The sequence below is a fragment of the Rhinatrema bivittatum genome, chromosome 3 (assembly GCF_901001135.1).
Source record: "Rhinatrema bivittatum chromosome 3, aRhiBiv1.1, whole genome shotgun sequence".
Taxonomy (NCBI): domain Eukaryota; kingdom Metazoa; phylum Chordata; class Amphibia; order Gymnophiona; family Rhinatrematidae; genus Rhinatrema; species Rhinatrema bivittatum.
Genome location: NC_042617.1, coordinates 357359230 through 357375525, shown reverse-complemented (window position 1 = coordinate 357375525; position 16296 = coordinate 357359230). Strand labels below are relative to the sequence as shown.

General features: G+C 47.2%; 1 protein-coding gene across 2 annotated transcripts in view; it reads right to left on the bottom strand.

The window, feature by feature from the left end:
- Positions 1-16296, bottom strand: part of MDN1 (midasin AAA ATPase 1) — a 765271-nt gene that overhangs the window by 507742 nt on the left and 241233 nt on the right. For both annotated transcript variants that reach the window (XM_029595415.1, XM_029595414.1), the window contains exons 28-33: positions 14590-14724; positions 14346-14490; positions 12579-12717; positions 12267-12397; positions 7933-8077; positions 7554-7683 (exon numbers count right to left, since the gene is read on the bottom strand). In XM_029595415.1, the coding sequence (XP_029451275.1) occupies positions 7554-7683; positions 7933-8077; positions 12267-12397; positions 12579-12717; positions 14346-14490; positions 14590-14724 (825 nt within the window). The remainder of the gene's footprint in view (positions 1-7553; positions 7684-7932; positions 8078-12266; positions 12398-12578; positions 12718-14345; positions 14491-14589; positions 14725-16296) is intronic.

Here is a 16296-nt window from a genome sequence, read left to right as displayed (position 1 = left end):
TTCAGATTTCTTCAAACCTACCGTAGTAGGCAAAGATATGGTTTGGTTAAGATGAAACTGTGAAACCACTTTAGGGAGAAAGGAGGGAACCGTCCGAAGATGGATAGCTTCCGAAGTGAGTCGTAGAAAGGGCTCACGGCAGGACAGTGCTTGTAGCTCAGAGATGCGTCGTGCGGAGCACACCGCCAGCAAGAACACCAACTTCAAGGTGAGAGACCGGAGAGATAAGCCCCGAAGGGGTCGGAAGGTGGATCCCGCGAGGAAATCCAAAACAAGATTAAGGTTCCATAAGGGCACAGGCCACTTTAGTGGCGGACGAATATGCTTGACCCCTTGCAGGAAGCGAGAAACATCTGGGTGCTTGGCGATGGTCTTGCCATCCCTCCTGGGACCATAGCAAGACAGTGCCGCAACCTGAACTTTGATGAAGCTGAGGGAGAGACCCTTCTGAAGCCCATCCTGCAGGAAATCCAACACGATAGGTATGGTGGTGGCATGTGGATTGGTGCCATGAGTGTCGCACCATGCTTCAAATACTCTCCAGATCCGTACATAGGTGAGGGATGTGGAAAACTTGCAAGCTCGGAGGAGTGTATCAATCACGGGCCCCGAGTAACCTCTCTTCTTCAGTCTAGCCCTCTCAAGGGCCAGACCGTAAGAGAGAATTGAGCTGGATCCTCGTGGAGGATGGGACCTCGACGTAGAAGGTCCCGGAGAGGAGGCAGAGGAAGAGGCTCCCCTGCCAGTAGTCGTCTCATGTCTGCGTACCAGGGTCTTCTTGGCCAGTCTGGTGCCACTAGAAGAACTAGGCCCTGGTGTGTCTGAATCTTGTGGATGATGGCGCCCAGCAGAGGCCACGGAGGAAAAGCGTATAGTAGAGTCTAGAATGAGAAAAAAAGAGAAAAAAATTAAAGTAGCCTTGGAAAGCACGCTGAACCAGCGTGCAGGCACTCCAAACTGCTTTGGAGACGGAAATTACTGAATCGCTTCGCTTCCTGTGGGGCTATATACCCCGTGCTGACGTCAGATCCGTCTCCAACTGCTAGCACGCGGATACTATCCCATTGGTTCCGAGTCCATCTGGCTACACGCCAGAAAAGAGGTTATAGCCTCTAACGTGCACCCCGGCGGTCAGGCGCAAGGAAAAAGGCCAACCTGTAGCAAAGGAGAATTAAACAAACTTACCCCCTAACAGCAAGAATCAGAAAGACAGAAGGTAAGAATACAGGACCAGGCCCTGTCAGCAAGTGCCCGGGGGGGGGGGGGGGGGGAGAGAGACAGAGCAGTGACTCTCCCAGGCTCAAAGCTAACCCGTTTACCTTGCAACAAAAAAAAATTTTTTCCCCAAACTTGATCCCTCACCAACAAAAAAAAAAAAGAGAGACAGAATAAAAGCCTAGAGAACACTAAGCTACTTTGCTGGGAACTGATGGTCCTCTGCTCCCATCTGCTGGAGTCAGAACGATACTGAGGACTGAGACAAGGGAGGTGGGCTTATATAGCACCTCCCCCAGAAGTTTTTGTTCTGACTCCATCTGCTGGACAGGGGACATAACCCACCATCTGGACTGATCCTGGTATGTACAGGGAAAGTCAGATTCTTCAAAAACACTTGACTCAATGACTCAAAGGGCACCCCACAGAGCACCCGCAAAACTAAGTTGAGGTTCCAGTCAGGACATACTTTCCAAACTGGAGGACATAAATGTTTAACCCCCTTCAGGAAACGAGCCACATCGGGATGAGTGGCCAAAGACCTCCCACATACCTTGCCCCCAAGGGAACTCAAGGCCGAAACCTGGATGCGAGCAGCGAACTTGTAGGCTAGGCCCTTGAACAACCCCTGTGGTAAAAATGACAAAATGTAAGGAACACCAACAGTCACTGGATCCAACCGCTGTTGAAGACATCAGGAGTCAAACATCTTCAGACCCTGACATACATCACAGACGTGACTGCGGTCTCCTAGCCTAAAGTAACGTGGAAATTACTGGCTCCGAATAACCTTTCAGGCGCACTTGCCACCTTTCAAAAGCCAGGCCCCGAGACAAAAGTGATCCTCCCAATCTGAAAATTTTGGTCCTTGACATAGCAACCCTGGCGGATGAGGCAACCTGAGAAGTTCAATTATAGCCAGCACCACCCTTCCTGGATGCAACTCTATGCGTTGCAGCACTCGACCGAAGAGAGGCCAAGGAGGGAACACACACAGCAGAGCCCCCGTCAGCCACTGGCACACCAGAGCATTGAGCCCTTACGAGCCTACCTACTTTCTGCGACGGAAAAACCTTGCCACCTTGGTGTTGCAATGCACTGCTATGAAGTCCCCCTGAGGAACACCCCCCCACCTGGCACCTATGAGATCCCAGGCTTCCGCAAACAACTTCCATTCTCCAGGATCTAGTTGTCTGCTGAGGAAATCTACCTGCACGTTGTCCACTCCCACGATGAGAGAAGCTGCTATACCCTCCTGATCATGTCCCGCCCGAACAAAGAGATGTTGTGACTCCAGAGCCATTGCGTGACTCCTTGTGCCTCCCTGGCAATTTTTGCATGCCATCGTCATCAAATTGTCAGAGAAAACTCAAAACATCCGATCTTTGATCCAGGGAAGAAACACCCTCCAGAGCCCCGCGGATCACACTCGTCTCGAGACAATTGACAGACCAGGACACCTCCATTGTAGACCAAAGACTTTGGGCAGACCGTCCCAGGCACACCACCCCCCAAGCTAGCATCTACGGTGACCACCATCTAATCCGGGGCCTCCAGATCCATTCCCTTTTCCAGGTTGTGCTGAGTGCGCCACCATGAAAGACTGGATCTGGATATGCTTGGAGAGGTAACTGCAGCTGATATTCTGAGATCAGATTCCACCTGGACAACAGAGCCTAATGCAAAGGTAGCATGTGAGCAAAGGCCCACGGCACCAATCCTAACATGGAAGCCATGAAACCAAGAACTGCAAATGATCCCAGACCTTTGGCACCAGCAGGTGCAACAGACATCACCTGCACCTTCAATGACCTGTCCTCTGTCAAACACCCTGCCCTTTTGGATATTGAAACGAGCTCCCTGATACTCCAGTGACTAGGTCAGTACTAGGTGACAGACATTTGTGATCCAACCCAGCAAATTCAAGGTGTTCACCACCCACCGGACAGACTGACCGCACTCTTCCTTAGTCTTTGCCCAGATACGCCAATCATCCTGATATGAGTGGACTAAAATCCCCTCGTTTCAAGGCTGCCGCCACCATCACCTTTGTGAAAGTGCGGGACACTGTAGCCAGCCCAAAGGGGAGAGCTTGAAACTGGAAGTGCTGCCCCAGCACCATGAACCATAGAAACTTCTGATGGTCCTTTTGAATGGGAATATGGAGGTAAGCTTTGGTCAGATCGAATGACACCAGGAACTCTCCGTTGTGAACTGCTATTACGGTGCGTAACGTTTCCATGCGAAATCGCAGCACCCGGAAGCTACAAATAATTTTGCAAGTCCAGGATGGGACGGAAGGTGCCCACCTTCTTTGGCACTACAAAATAAATTGAGTACCTCCCCGTCCCTGTTTGCCCAGCGGAACCGGAACAATTGCTTCCAAGCTTAGTAACCATTGTAGACGCCGCCCCCGCCCCCCCCCCCCCCGTACTTCCTCCCACTTTCCTTGAGAAGAGCAATAGGAATCTAGAAAGGCCTCCTTGACCAGGCAGGAAAATTCTAAGGCTTAACCTTCTTTTATCACCTTCAGATCCCACTGGTCCAAGGTGATCTTGACCCATGCCTCGTAAAAGTGGGACAATCTGCCCCCTTACCATGTCCTCCAAGGAGTGGGGAACCCTGACTTCAATGTGTGCCCTTTCCGCCTTCGGTACCCTGACAGACACCATCCCTGGAGTACCTGCAGGAACCCCAAAAGGACTGCTGTCTTCCAGAAGACTGTTACCTCCCTGGCATTGAGGAATCCTTAGCTGAATGAAACCTTCACAAGTCCTGAAAATGAAACTGGGAGGGAAATACCTTTTTATTGCTCTTCTCCTCCTCAGGCAACCTATTTCCTTTGGATTTGCCCTAAGACTTCATCAACTGATCCAAATCCTCCCCAAACAGAAGCTTCCCTTTAAAAGGAAGATTACATAGCTAGGACTTGGACCACATGTCCACTGATCAATTGTGCAACCATAAAAGTCTGCGTGCCACCACTGCCGAGAACATGCTTCTAGCGGACATACGCACCAAATCACACTGTGCATAGGCCACTCCAGCCTCCAACTGTACCGACTGCTGAGGACTGAGCACCACAGTTGAAGCCTGCTCTTGTGCCTTCTGAACTCAGCATAAACAGGTGCACTGCATCATACTGCCACATACCACGGCATGAAGACTTAGGGCTGACACCTCAAACATGAACTTTAATTGAATCTTCAACTCCCGCTCCTGCACATCCATCAGAGCAACTGAATCCGCAACTGGAATCATGGTTTTCTTGATCACTGCGGACACCACTACATCCACTTTTGGCACCCTCAAATGCTCCAGATTCTCCTCCAAAGGATAAAACTTTGCCATCACCCTCCAGGCTTTCAAACCTGCTTCTGGGAGCCCCACTCCCGGCTAATCAGCTTTTGAATTTTCTTAGGCAACAGGAAGGCACTAGGAGGACCTCGCAGCCCATCCAGGACCAGATTCACCCTTCATTATCCGACTCCTCCTGCACCATCTTTACTCCTAACTCCTCCAACACCTGAGGAATAAGAGGACAACTCCTCCTCCTTAAATAGGCGGACTACCCGAGGGTCATCCCCCTCTGTCACCGGAACCTCATCCGGATCAGGGTCATCCTTTATCAGCATTCGGACTCCAATTTGGATCCGCCCCCTGCGGAGACGCGGGATTCTCCTGCATTTCATCTGAATTATCCAAGTCCCTGGGGCCACCCTCAGTTCTCGTGCAAGACAGCCTTAGGCGTCTCAGAAAATCCCCAGAACCTACCACAGAAACCTTTGGAGAGGTACACCTGACTGTCTTTCTCTGGGTCTTTTCCACCCTGCTCCCTTCCTTGCCAGAAAGGCTCTATGCAAAAGGAGGACCAACTCTGGGGAAAACCCCTCCGGATTCTCAGGAATAGGAGAGACGAGCTTCTAGGGAGTATCTGACGGGGATGATATCCAGTACCCACTGGTCCAAAGTTATCTGGGTTAATTCCTGAATCGGGTGTTGCCTCTGAGGGGCACCACCTGATTCAGAGGTGAAGAATATGAAAACTACCTGCCAGGCCCTATAGCATTTTGAATCTCAAAACTGACCATGCCTTCTACCAGAGTGTTAAAATGAGTGACCTCTTCCCTCAGGAAGACCGTGTCATTTCAGATCCTAGAGATTCTTAACCAATTGCTCCAGCTATGTCTTAAAAAGAAGCTTCCCTTTAAAGGGGAGTTTGACCAAATGAGACTTAGACCACAAATCCGCCACCCAGTTACAAAGCCAAAGAAGTCTCTTGGTCGTTATGGCTGAAGCCATGGACAGAGGAAATCTGGAACAAATTGTACAGAGAATCAGCCAAGAAAGTGACAGCCAACTCTGCACTCTCTGGAAGGCAGAAGAGACCATATCACCTAAACTCTTGAAGATTTACACTGGCTACCAATAGAACAAAGAGTGCAATTTAAAACGCTATGCACAATTCATAAACTAATCAGTGACGAAAATGCCGATCGGCTAAACACTGCCCTACGATTGCATGTCTCCCAGAGAAATCTCAGATTAGCCAAGAAAGCTCTATTAACCATCCCCTCGGTCAAAACAGCAAAACTGACCCAAGTTATAGAGAGAGCGCACTATCTTTAGCGGGGCCAATATTATGGAACACATTACCACTCGAAATAAGACTAATGAAAGATTTAAAACTCTTCAAAAAGTTTAAAAACATGGCTCTTCAAAAAAGCCTTTCACAGTGAGGTCAATGAATAAAGAACACCTACACACAGCTGAGAGTCACCCAAAAGCATAATTGCTTACTTTATTATTTCATCATAATTAAGTATTAAATTAGGAGAAGGACAGTATAGAACGTATATGATTATCCTATTAATCATATAAATGGAAATCCCAATCCACTCTCCACATAGAGTATATTATTGAAACATGTAACCGAAAATTTATTGGCACCCTCTGGATAATTTATGTACCAAACTTATTTCGTGCCCAATTGTAAACCATTGTGATGGTGCATTACTAAACGACGGTATAGAAAATTTTTTAAATAAATGCCCACAACAAATTATCACAACAAAAATCTAGATGGCCAGAGATACTGAAATGAAAACCTGCTTCAACGAAACCTTAAATCTTTTTGTCCTGAGAATCTTTTTAAGTACGTACTAGCTCCGAAGATCATGGTTAGTCTGGTCACACAAAAAAAAAAAAAAAAAAAAAGAGCATTCACCAGAGGCATTGGAAACAAGCACTGAATCGCCTCCTGAGGAAAAAGATGAAGCCAATTAATCGTCACTCCCTAGAGGGCCTCCTATTCCAACACCATGTCCTCCACCCCAGTGTGAAGAGGAAAGGCTATAGAGCAGCTTTAAAAATGGGGTCCCAGGCCAGAGCCTCTTCCACCTTTGAATCCTGAATCTGCAGCAAAGAAACTATCTGATCAATAAGCAGTTTAATCTCCTTTTTGTGAAATAAATTATGGAATCATTTTCCCTTCCTCCATCGAGGCACAACTAACAGAGTCTTCCAGCATGAGAAGGAGGCTGCACAGAAGAAAGAACTAGTGTGGAGGAATCCAAAATAGTGCCAGCTCCCACCAAAATGGTCACTTCACCCAAAGCATGTTCAGAACGCAGGACAGGCAAGGCATCCTCCCCCACAGCAGGAGAGGCTACTGTTGATCTCCTGGAGGTTTTAAAAGGCTTGTGCCTGGGCATTGAACCTGCCCAGGCACAAGCCATAAAAAGCACAAGCCTCCAAAATGGCTCAAATCAGACTCTCCAAGGCATTTACACCCCTCGTACCCATCACAAGCTGAAGAGCCTCTCGCTTTCCTCAATTCTGCACCAGAACAGGAATGTTCTCTCTACGGTTTCTCTTTAACGCTTCTTTTTAAAGTCCTACTCTGGCACAGAGACATTAAAATCTATTTGAACCTTTTTTTTTTGCTACTAAGGAAGCTGAAGGCACAAAAAAAATATATCTTTTCCCTCTGGGCTCAACCAAGTCCCCTCTGGGACTGGGAACCATCTCCACAGGCTTGCTCTCCTGGAGTACCAGGGGCCTGGCCTTAATTCTCAAACAGTGCTTGAAGAAATTCTGCTGTACCACCAGTCCAATTTGCTGGAGGCAGAGAAACAGAGCTGTTCCTGTGCTTCACACATCTCTAAGTGGTGGCAATGTCGTCATCCAGGAAAACTCTCTGCCCCAACTTGTATTGACTGGACTGGTGTAGCAGAATGAAATGGAAACATTTTTTTTTTTAAACAGCCATGGGGCAGAGATGAATGTTCTGCTGCACTATTAGTCAGCACTTAACTGAAGCAAATGCTGAATCTCACCTTGGTGGTCCACAGCATCAAAGGAGAGTCCTGGATGCAGATTGTGCTGGATGATTTCTATGAGTTCACCCCGGCTACTGCTCTGGGGACACCATATCTCAGTAAACCTGTTACGCAATGCAGGAGAAAGCTGCAGACAGAAACAAAGCATTACCGGCAACGTAATGTCTTGGTAGGGGTCTATAAAATACAGAAACAAAACAAAAATCCCAGCTGACCCACTAAAGGAGAAACATGAACAGCTCTAGCTTAAAAGGGGATGCAATTTACTTGCTGCCATGGATTTCTGCCATCTCCTCCTTGCAGATCTCTGTTCCTTCCAGGTTTCTTCACCCTCCTAAGCCTGCTCTACCCCCTGAATAAAACTGGGAAGGCTTACCTCTTTCTTTCCAAAGTCCCCTCCAGGGTTCATGGTGGCCAGGATATGGAACTTCTTCCCTGCAGTTAGCAGCTCAACTTCCTGTCCGTCTTCTTCCGGGCTGCCCTTCTCAGCCAGCACCAAGGTTTTCTCAACTTCTAGAACGCTGCAACATGGGACATGCTGTTTAAAAATACTTTCCTGCAACTTCATTACCACAATACATTTCACTAGGAGTGGGGACAGTGCATTAGATGATCTTGAAGACACTATAACATGATGTTCTCGGATAACTCAGTTAAATCTATGTGCTGGATTGAACAAAAAATAAAAACCCTGCATTTTAAACGCATGCCACTCTGGTCTTTTCACTGGTGTGCAATTTCCAGCTCACCTCAGTTAAGTTCAGCTTGGTTAAAACCCCACCCCTCCACCTTCTCCCCATATACTGCAGTGTGAAAATAAGATATAAAGCTCAGAATGTCTTCTCTGTAGTTAGTCAAAAAACTAGTGAAGATTACTGTAGAGTAACTACCTTACCATCTAACACCATTAAAAATAGATAAGGAACTCAGTTTTCAGTTATTTTTCCTGGGAATCTGTGTTATACTCAAAAAGCAATGCAGTGGAAGAATTACTTTCCATTGATTTTTCTCCTGTTTGTTATAACAGGAAAAATAAAGTCAAAAACTAAGGTCCCTACAAACAGAACACCTCCTGAGTTTGAGAGTCTATTTTCTCTGTAGGAGATGCAGATGAAACTGGGATTTTAACTAGTATGCTAGCATATCTGAGAGGAGGGGGTGGAGACTATGATTCCTTCCAGCTGCCCAAAGACAATTAAAAAAACAAAACAAAAAAAAAACTCCTGATGAATGCTATCTACTGTCTCCCCCCCCCCCCCCCCCCCTTGGAGAAAAAGTGCTGCTAGTCTTGCAGCAAAAGGGATGCAGCAGAGCAGACTCTGCAAAGGTTATTAAGCTTTGAGGCCATCACTCCGGTTCTGCTGAGTGAGCAGGGATGGGGGAAGTACTACATTTATTTCATGGTGCCAAAAAAGGAGGGCCCATCCGTCCCATTTTGGATTTGCCAAATCCACGTGGGTACCATGTTTCTGGGAGAATCTGTGCAGTAATAGCAGCAGTCTGCAAAGGGGAGTTTCCTTGCGTCCTTTGATCTGACTGAAGACTATCTTCATATTCCCATTCAAAAAGACCATAAGTTTCTCCAATTCATGGTGTTGGGATGACATTTCCAGTTTCAGGCTGGCTACAGCTCCACGAACCTTCACAAAAGTGATGGTAGTCGTGGCAGCAGCCTAGAGACAGGAATGGATCCTGGTACATCATTTGGTTATTTGCCTCCTTCTACTCTTTTTTCCGGCTACCTATGCTTCCAAGTTTTATCCTCCTTGTTAATTGTAACTTTGCTCCTTTTGTTAAATGATTGTTTATTGCTAAAGTTTTCTTACCCCCGTTCTATGTAAACCGATTTGATATGGTTATTACCATGAAGGTCGGTATAGAAAAGTGTTAAATAAATAAAATTTCTGGACAATTGGCTTATTTGGGCAAAGACAGAGGAGGAATGCGGTCGGTCAGTGCAAGGAGTAATGAGCACACTCTGTTCTCTGAGGTGGGTGATCAATGTGGCAAAGAGTCACCTGGCTCCGTCCCAGTCATTGGAGTATCTAGATGCCTGCTTTGATACCCAGCCTTGGAGGTTGTGTCTGCTGACCAATTCCGCAGCCATAGCTGTCTTCTCGCCGCCACCACCGAGGTCACTCTTCTGGCCAAGGTACCATCTAGGTCTGAGCCCGCATCAGGTAAAAAGGCGGCGGCAGCTTTCATAACCGCTCTGGAATTCGCTTCTGGGTCATCCACCTCCTGAGAGAGGAGCTGGCACGAACGAGCTACCAGGGCACCACAAGAAGCAATCTGTAAGGTCATTGCTATTGCGTCAAAGGCTTGTTTAAGGATGGACTCCATCTGCCTATCATGTGCATCCTTTAAGGCAGCTCCTCCCTCCACTGCAAGAGTTGTTCTCTTCGAGACAGCACAGACCAGCAGATCCACTTTAGGGAAACGCAAATGTTCTATCGCTGCTGGATCCAATGGGTACAGAGCTTCTAATGCTCGTCCAGCTTTAAAACTTGCTTCTGGGGCATCCCATTCCAGGTCATTCAACTCCTGGATGGCTCCCAGTACTGGAAAGTAACAAGAGGCTTTCCGTAGGGAAATCAAAATGGGATTCTTCTTTGGTTCCATCAGAGTTTGCATCAGAAACTCCCAGTATCTTCAGGGTCTGGGAAACCAGGACCGGCAATTCATCCCTATGGAAAAACCATAACATGGTCAGATATGGATCTAAGTATACACTCGACAAGTGCAGGAAAATCTTTGTTGGTCAATTAGATATATTTTATTATTTAAATATGGCAACTCCACATGTATATCAATAGTCTTTCAAAGCGAGAGTCCCCCGACATGGACCCTGTGTTTCTCCAGTCCGGCTGCGTTGGGAGGGACAGAATTTTATGCCATCAACCGGTGTTCCAGACTGGCGAAACACGGGGTCCTTGTCGGGGGGACTCTCGCTTTGAAAGACTATTGATATACATGTGGAGTTGCCATATTTGAATAATAAAATAAATATATCTAATTGACCAACAAAGATTTTCCTGCACTTGTCGAGTGCATACTTATACTGCTGAGTGCAGTTTCCGCTCCAGTAACGGTATTTCAGATATGGATCTAAACCAGGGGGATTTCCCCATCTTCCAAAGAATCTGGATCCTCTTCTTCGTCCATGCCATCCAGATCCCTGGCCAGGGATACCCTTGGTGAGTCAAGCATGCCTCGAGGACTGCCGATAGGACTGGGAGAGGGAGGGCTTACCAGCTAAGGTTCCATCTGGACAAGGGGCAAGTGAGGTAGCAGACTGCGCCTGTATGAAGGCTTGATGGCCTTGAAATAATTCCACGCAAGATAAGGCGGCCGGGTCCAGCCTAGCCCAGGTAGGTCTGCTAAATTTCCCTCTACCATGGATGAGCCAAGTCGCAGGGCTACTCAGATCTGGGTTATTTCCGGTTAAGGCTGTGGCTGACCTACCCTCTGAATGGGAAGAGCCGGGTTTAGCAAAATCCAGTGAGGCCAGCTCTCCCTGGACTTCCTCACAGTACTGACATAGGCAAGAATCCAGGTCAGACTGTGCAGCCCCAACATGAAAAGCAGCACAGAGAGAAAGGCGCTTATGTTTCTTTGCTGCCGGAGCCATTGGCGATGGTAACTGATTGTTCAGACGGTTCGCGCTTAAAATTTTATGCGTACAAATTTTGGGTGTCTATGCATACGTATGCGCATGATGTTATGCTCACAGTGCTTGCGCAGAGCTGACGCTCACTGCGCGTACCAAAGCTCTATGATGGGCAATATAGGCACAAAAAAGTGCGCAAGATGGCGACCTACCACGCGGTGTGCAGACTAAGCCTAAAGCAGAGACTAGCCTACTGGGGGAACACTCAATCCACTTGGAAGCCCACTTTCCCTTACCCCAACAGGATCGGGAACAACGTCAGCACGGCATGACGAGCAAGAAGATTGGAGGAAGTCTTATCGAAACCCTTCAAATGTCTCTGAATGAGGAGGAAAAATTTTTTTTTTTTTTTTAATTTACCTGGGCTCAGCGTTTACCATCTGAGTACAGAGACGGTCTCCAGCTGTGGGGGGAGAAGGCTTGGGCTGTCACTGCCATGCTCGGCTTACTGCACCCGCTGCCTTTCAACTGCTTCAGTAGTAAAGTTCATGCCAGGAACCGGCTACTGGACCAAGGCACACCTCTGAGGGATCTCGGAATTCACCACAGGAATTCTCAATGGCGGGAAGGCCCTAAAGGGTATCACCGCAGGAGAGCAGGGCTCAACATTTCTCCAATTTAAAAGAAGAATTTCTACTTCCAAAAGGTACAATGATCCCCATAGGGAAAGCATGGCCGCATCTGCTGGAGACGGAGAAATACTGAAGGGCTGAGGTCACTATGGGGGTGTATCTAGTGTGAAGTCAGCTTTGAAACCTGACTCAGTCTCCATCTGCTGCTGGGGAGCATAAACTCATTGGTCCTGAGTCCATCTGGCTACCAACTAGGAAATAGAAGATTACATTTCACAGTGACCTTTTTTACCAGAAGAAATGTGTGAAACAGAGGTGCTACATGAGCTATTTTCACCAAAAAAAAAAGAGAGAGCACCATAAGTTTAACATTGAACTTGGGGACAGTGCTTTCAGGCAAATGAAAAACAAACTGGCTTGAGCTGGGACACAGAGGTCACCACATTGTTCTAACACACACACTCCTACCTGTTGAGTCTCTCTAAAACTGAATCATCTGCTAGAGAGATTTCATCCAAGAGAAAAAATCCATCTTCTTTCATAGCCAACACCAGGGGACCATCATGCCACTCAAAGAGCCGGGAGCTGTCAGAATCATCCTGTGAGAGAAAGGAAAAGATTTAAGCAAATGGATTTTTATCTGTGCCAATTTATACTGTTCTACTGAACTATCACAAAGCATTTAGAGGTGTATTTTATTTCATGGTCGCCTGATACACCCAAAACTATAATCCGTCCCACAAAATGGTACCACAGCTAGTTCACTGGTATTGGGCCCACCTTGTCCTTGGATCGCTGTCTGATGGGCCGCAACCCTCCCAGAAAGTCAGACGTCTCCATGTGCAGGTGACAGTTTACAGCATACAAATCCTGATCTGCCAAGGCAGCGAATACCTGGCAGATTGTAGTTTTACCACACCTGCAACAAGGAGAGAGACAGTAAATGGAGCATTTATTGCTGTCAAAGCAAGGACAGAAAATCACATCTCGTGTCTTTATGTTGCTAGAGAAAAAAAAAGCAGTAAAATTGCAAAGCAAGTAACTAGCACACAGCCCTCTCAGCGTACATGAGACTGTGTGGCTAGAGTTGGCAGACTGACTCTCTCTACCTTTGGCTGGAGGATGCAGGTTCAGGAGTAACATCAGAAATTGTTTCTTCACAGAAAAGGGTAGCAGGTACACAGTCTCCCAGTGGGAGCCAATGGGGGCAAAATAAATTGTACTCTTTAGTTGCCATTAAATAGTGCAAAAACCAGAGATCAAGCAGAGTCTGCAGCTGCAAAGGAACACACACCACAAGCTTAAGAGGACCTTAGCTGCCAGTCTGAACCTCTACATTTCATAGCAACTAAAGTTGGTGGATGGCAGATCCATGTGGCAAAACAATTCTAATGGGGGAGTTTGTTTTTGATTTGTCAGCTCCCACCTGCTCCTTTGGTTTCCAGTTTAAATTGAAACTAGCACTAGGGTATGGAGCCCTAAGCCTTCACTGCAGCTACCCACGGAATTACCCCCTCCTCCTTTTATATGCTCTCCAAACTTACTTTTAGTCCACTCATTGATGCTAAAGTCTTCAGCCAGGAGCCATGCACCAGGACTCAATCAAGGGCCCTAAATCTGACCAGCAGGTGTCCTGACTTAACAAGGTTTATGACTCCCACCCCAGGTGCTGTGAACACCGTGCTGCTGGCAGCAGCATCCTCAGCTGACCCGAGGAGAGGAAGATCCAAGCTAGGCCAGGTCGTGCTGCATGGCTGTGCCGCAGCCTGAGCCATGAAACGGCTACCAGGGACACTGAAGCTGATGGGTTTGATTACGTCATCTTCAAACTTTACATTGCCTGCAGAATGCGCCAATGCACCTGAGATTGCATGCTTCTGAATCTGCAGGGCAGATATGACTGATAGTTCGGTTGGAAATGGCTTTGCTCAAGCAGTCCCAATTGCAAACGCTACCAATCAATTTTTAAATTCCCATTTTAATTAAGCTAGACAGTATGATGAAATGTGAACAGCTCAACTGCTGTTCAATGAATTTTTTTAATTAACTTGCAAAACAAAAAAAGAAAAAAGTTAAAGAAATTTAAGCCATTTTAAATCTTTGCTTTTTTTTTTTTGTAGTCAGGATGCAAAGTGTTCCAGTCAGGTCTAATTATTCACAATATCCAAAAAAACAAAACAAAAGCCACACACGAAAAACTGAAAATTCAGTTGAGCAATCTAGCTCTCGTTTCCCTTAGACAATGCCACTCAGAGTAGATGTGACCCATCCCTGTTGGCTCAGTGTGCCAGTGAACACTTATCCCCCCCCCCCCCCCTTTCCCTGCTTCGTAATCCAACCCATTCCCTCACAGTGCCATCTGCTTTGCTACATGTTTTCAACACTGACCTCCAGCTATATACTGAACATGTATGCAGGTCCAACAGGAAAGCAAAACCTGAAAAGGACTAACAAAGAAAAGCAATCATCCTAAGGAGGGAGGAGAAAGGTGAAATGATTCTCATGAGATGGATACGATATACCGACGATCCTGTAACAGCCTCTTACCCGGTGTCTCCCACTAGGAGTACAGGCTCACCAAACTCCAGTGCGCGTCCCACCAGCACAGCCAGCCTTCTCATTCCCTGGGTCCAAACAATATGGCCGAACTCGCAGTTCAGTGCCGCAGGCTGGGCAGAAAATATACCTGTGCCTGGGGGAGACAACCAACAAATGCATTATTTCCTAGCAAGGGGTGCTCAAGGTCTGCTCATTGTCCTATGAAATGCATGTGCGTTAGCTCCAAACTCACTTAGTTGCCGCCTCGTGCTGTCCTCAGAGAAGAGAGATCCAGGATCCAGCTTCTTCTTGAAGTGCTTCTCCAGGACTCCCTTGATGACAGACACCTCCTCCTGCTTTCTGACTCTGCCTGCCAGAAGCATGAAACCTGAGAAGAGGGAGTCAAGAATTCTCTTACCACTTATAAACTGGAAAGAAACTTCACTGGAAAGTGGAACAAGACTGAGCATGATGGACCTCTGTTTGAAACCTGTAACAGCGATTTGAACGCTAGGACTGAACATAGGAGTCTACGATACTTGAGCATCTTTTAAAACAAAAAAAAACTGTTCGTGCTGCATACCAGGTAGGTACAGTGCCAGCTAGCTTCACCTTTGAGTCCGACAAACTGGAATCCAGGTCAGACTGTGAAACCCTAATACGACAAGTAGTGCAGAGAAAGGCAGTTATGTTTCTTCGCTGCTAGAGCCATAGGAGGTGGTAACTGTCTGTTGGCTTGCGCTTAAAGTTTTACGCGCACAAATGTCAGGCGCCTAGGCAGGACGTGGCAAGACACACACACACAGCCTGTACACCCGGTTTTACCTGATTCGGCGCTTAGTAAGTTGTGCGTGTATGTATGCGTACAGATGTTAAGGCCACAGTGCGTGCACAGAGCCAACCCTATGCATACCGACCTTCTGTGAAGTCTGCGCCGCAAGATGGCGCCGCCATGGCCTACTACGCGGTATGCTGACCAAGCCTAAAGTGAGATCTAATCCACTGGTCGGCCACTCACCCCACTTGGAAGACCACTTTCCCTTACCCCCTACGGAATTGGGAACATCAGTATGGCATGCCAAGCAAGAAGTCCGGAGGAAGTCTTACCGAAACCCCTCCAATGTCTCTGAATCGAGAGGTAATTTTTTTTTTTATTTTTTTTTTTTTAACACTTACCTGGGCTTAGCACTTACCGGCTGAGTACAGAGACTGTCTCTGGCTGTGGGGGGAGGGAGGGAGGGCTTTGGCCATCACTACTGCACTCTGCTTCCTGCACCCGCTGCCTAAGCAGCAACGTCCATGCTGGGAACCGGCTACCGGACCTAGGCACACCTCTGAGGGATCTCTGAAATCACCTCAGGAATTCTCAACTGGGGGAGGGACTTTAGATATCACTGCAGGAGAACGGGGCTCAATTTTTCTCCAATTTAAATGTAGAATTTCTCCTTCAAGAAAGTACAGCAATCCCCATAGGGAGAGGAATGCCACCATCTGCTAGAGAATGAGTAGAATGCACCCGAAGTCCCTCCGGAACCGGGCACCGAACTAATAGCTTCCTTCAACCATCACACAATGGTAGCTTTTGACGCTTCATGCCCCTTTTTGGCACCACTCCACAGAACAAAAAGATGATCTGAAACAGAAACTGCTGGTGACCTCCAAGTACCACATCAAAGCGCGCTTCACGTCTAAATCAGAGGGATCCAAAATTGTAAAGGATGGGAGCTCTACAGAGTGATTTAAGTGAAAAGATGACACCGCCTTAGGTAAAAAGGAAGGAACTGTCTGCAAGGACACCCTGTCGTCTGAAATTCTCATAAAGGGCTACCTGCAAGATAAAGCCTGAAGCTCAGAAATCCTACGAGCTGAACAGATAGCAACCAAGAAAACCATCTTCATAGTTGCATGCCTCAGGGGTTCAAAGGGAGGCACGCATATACTTAAGACCACATTAAGGCTC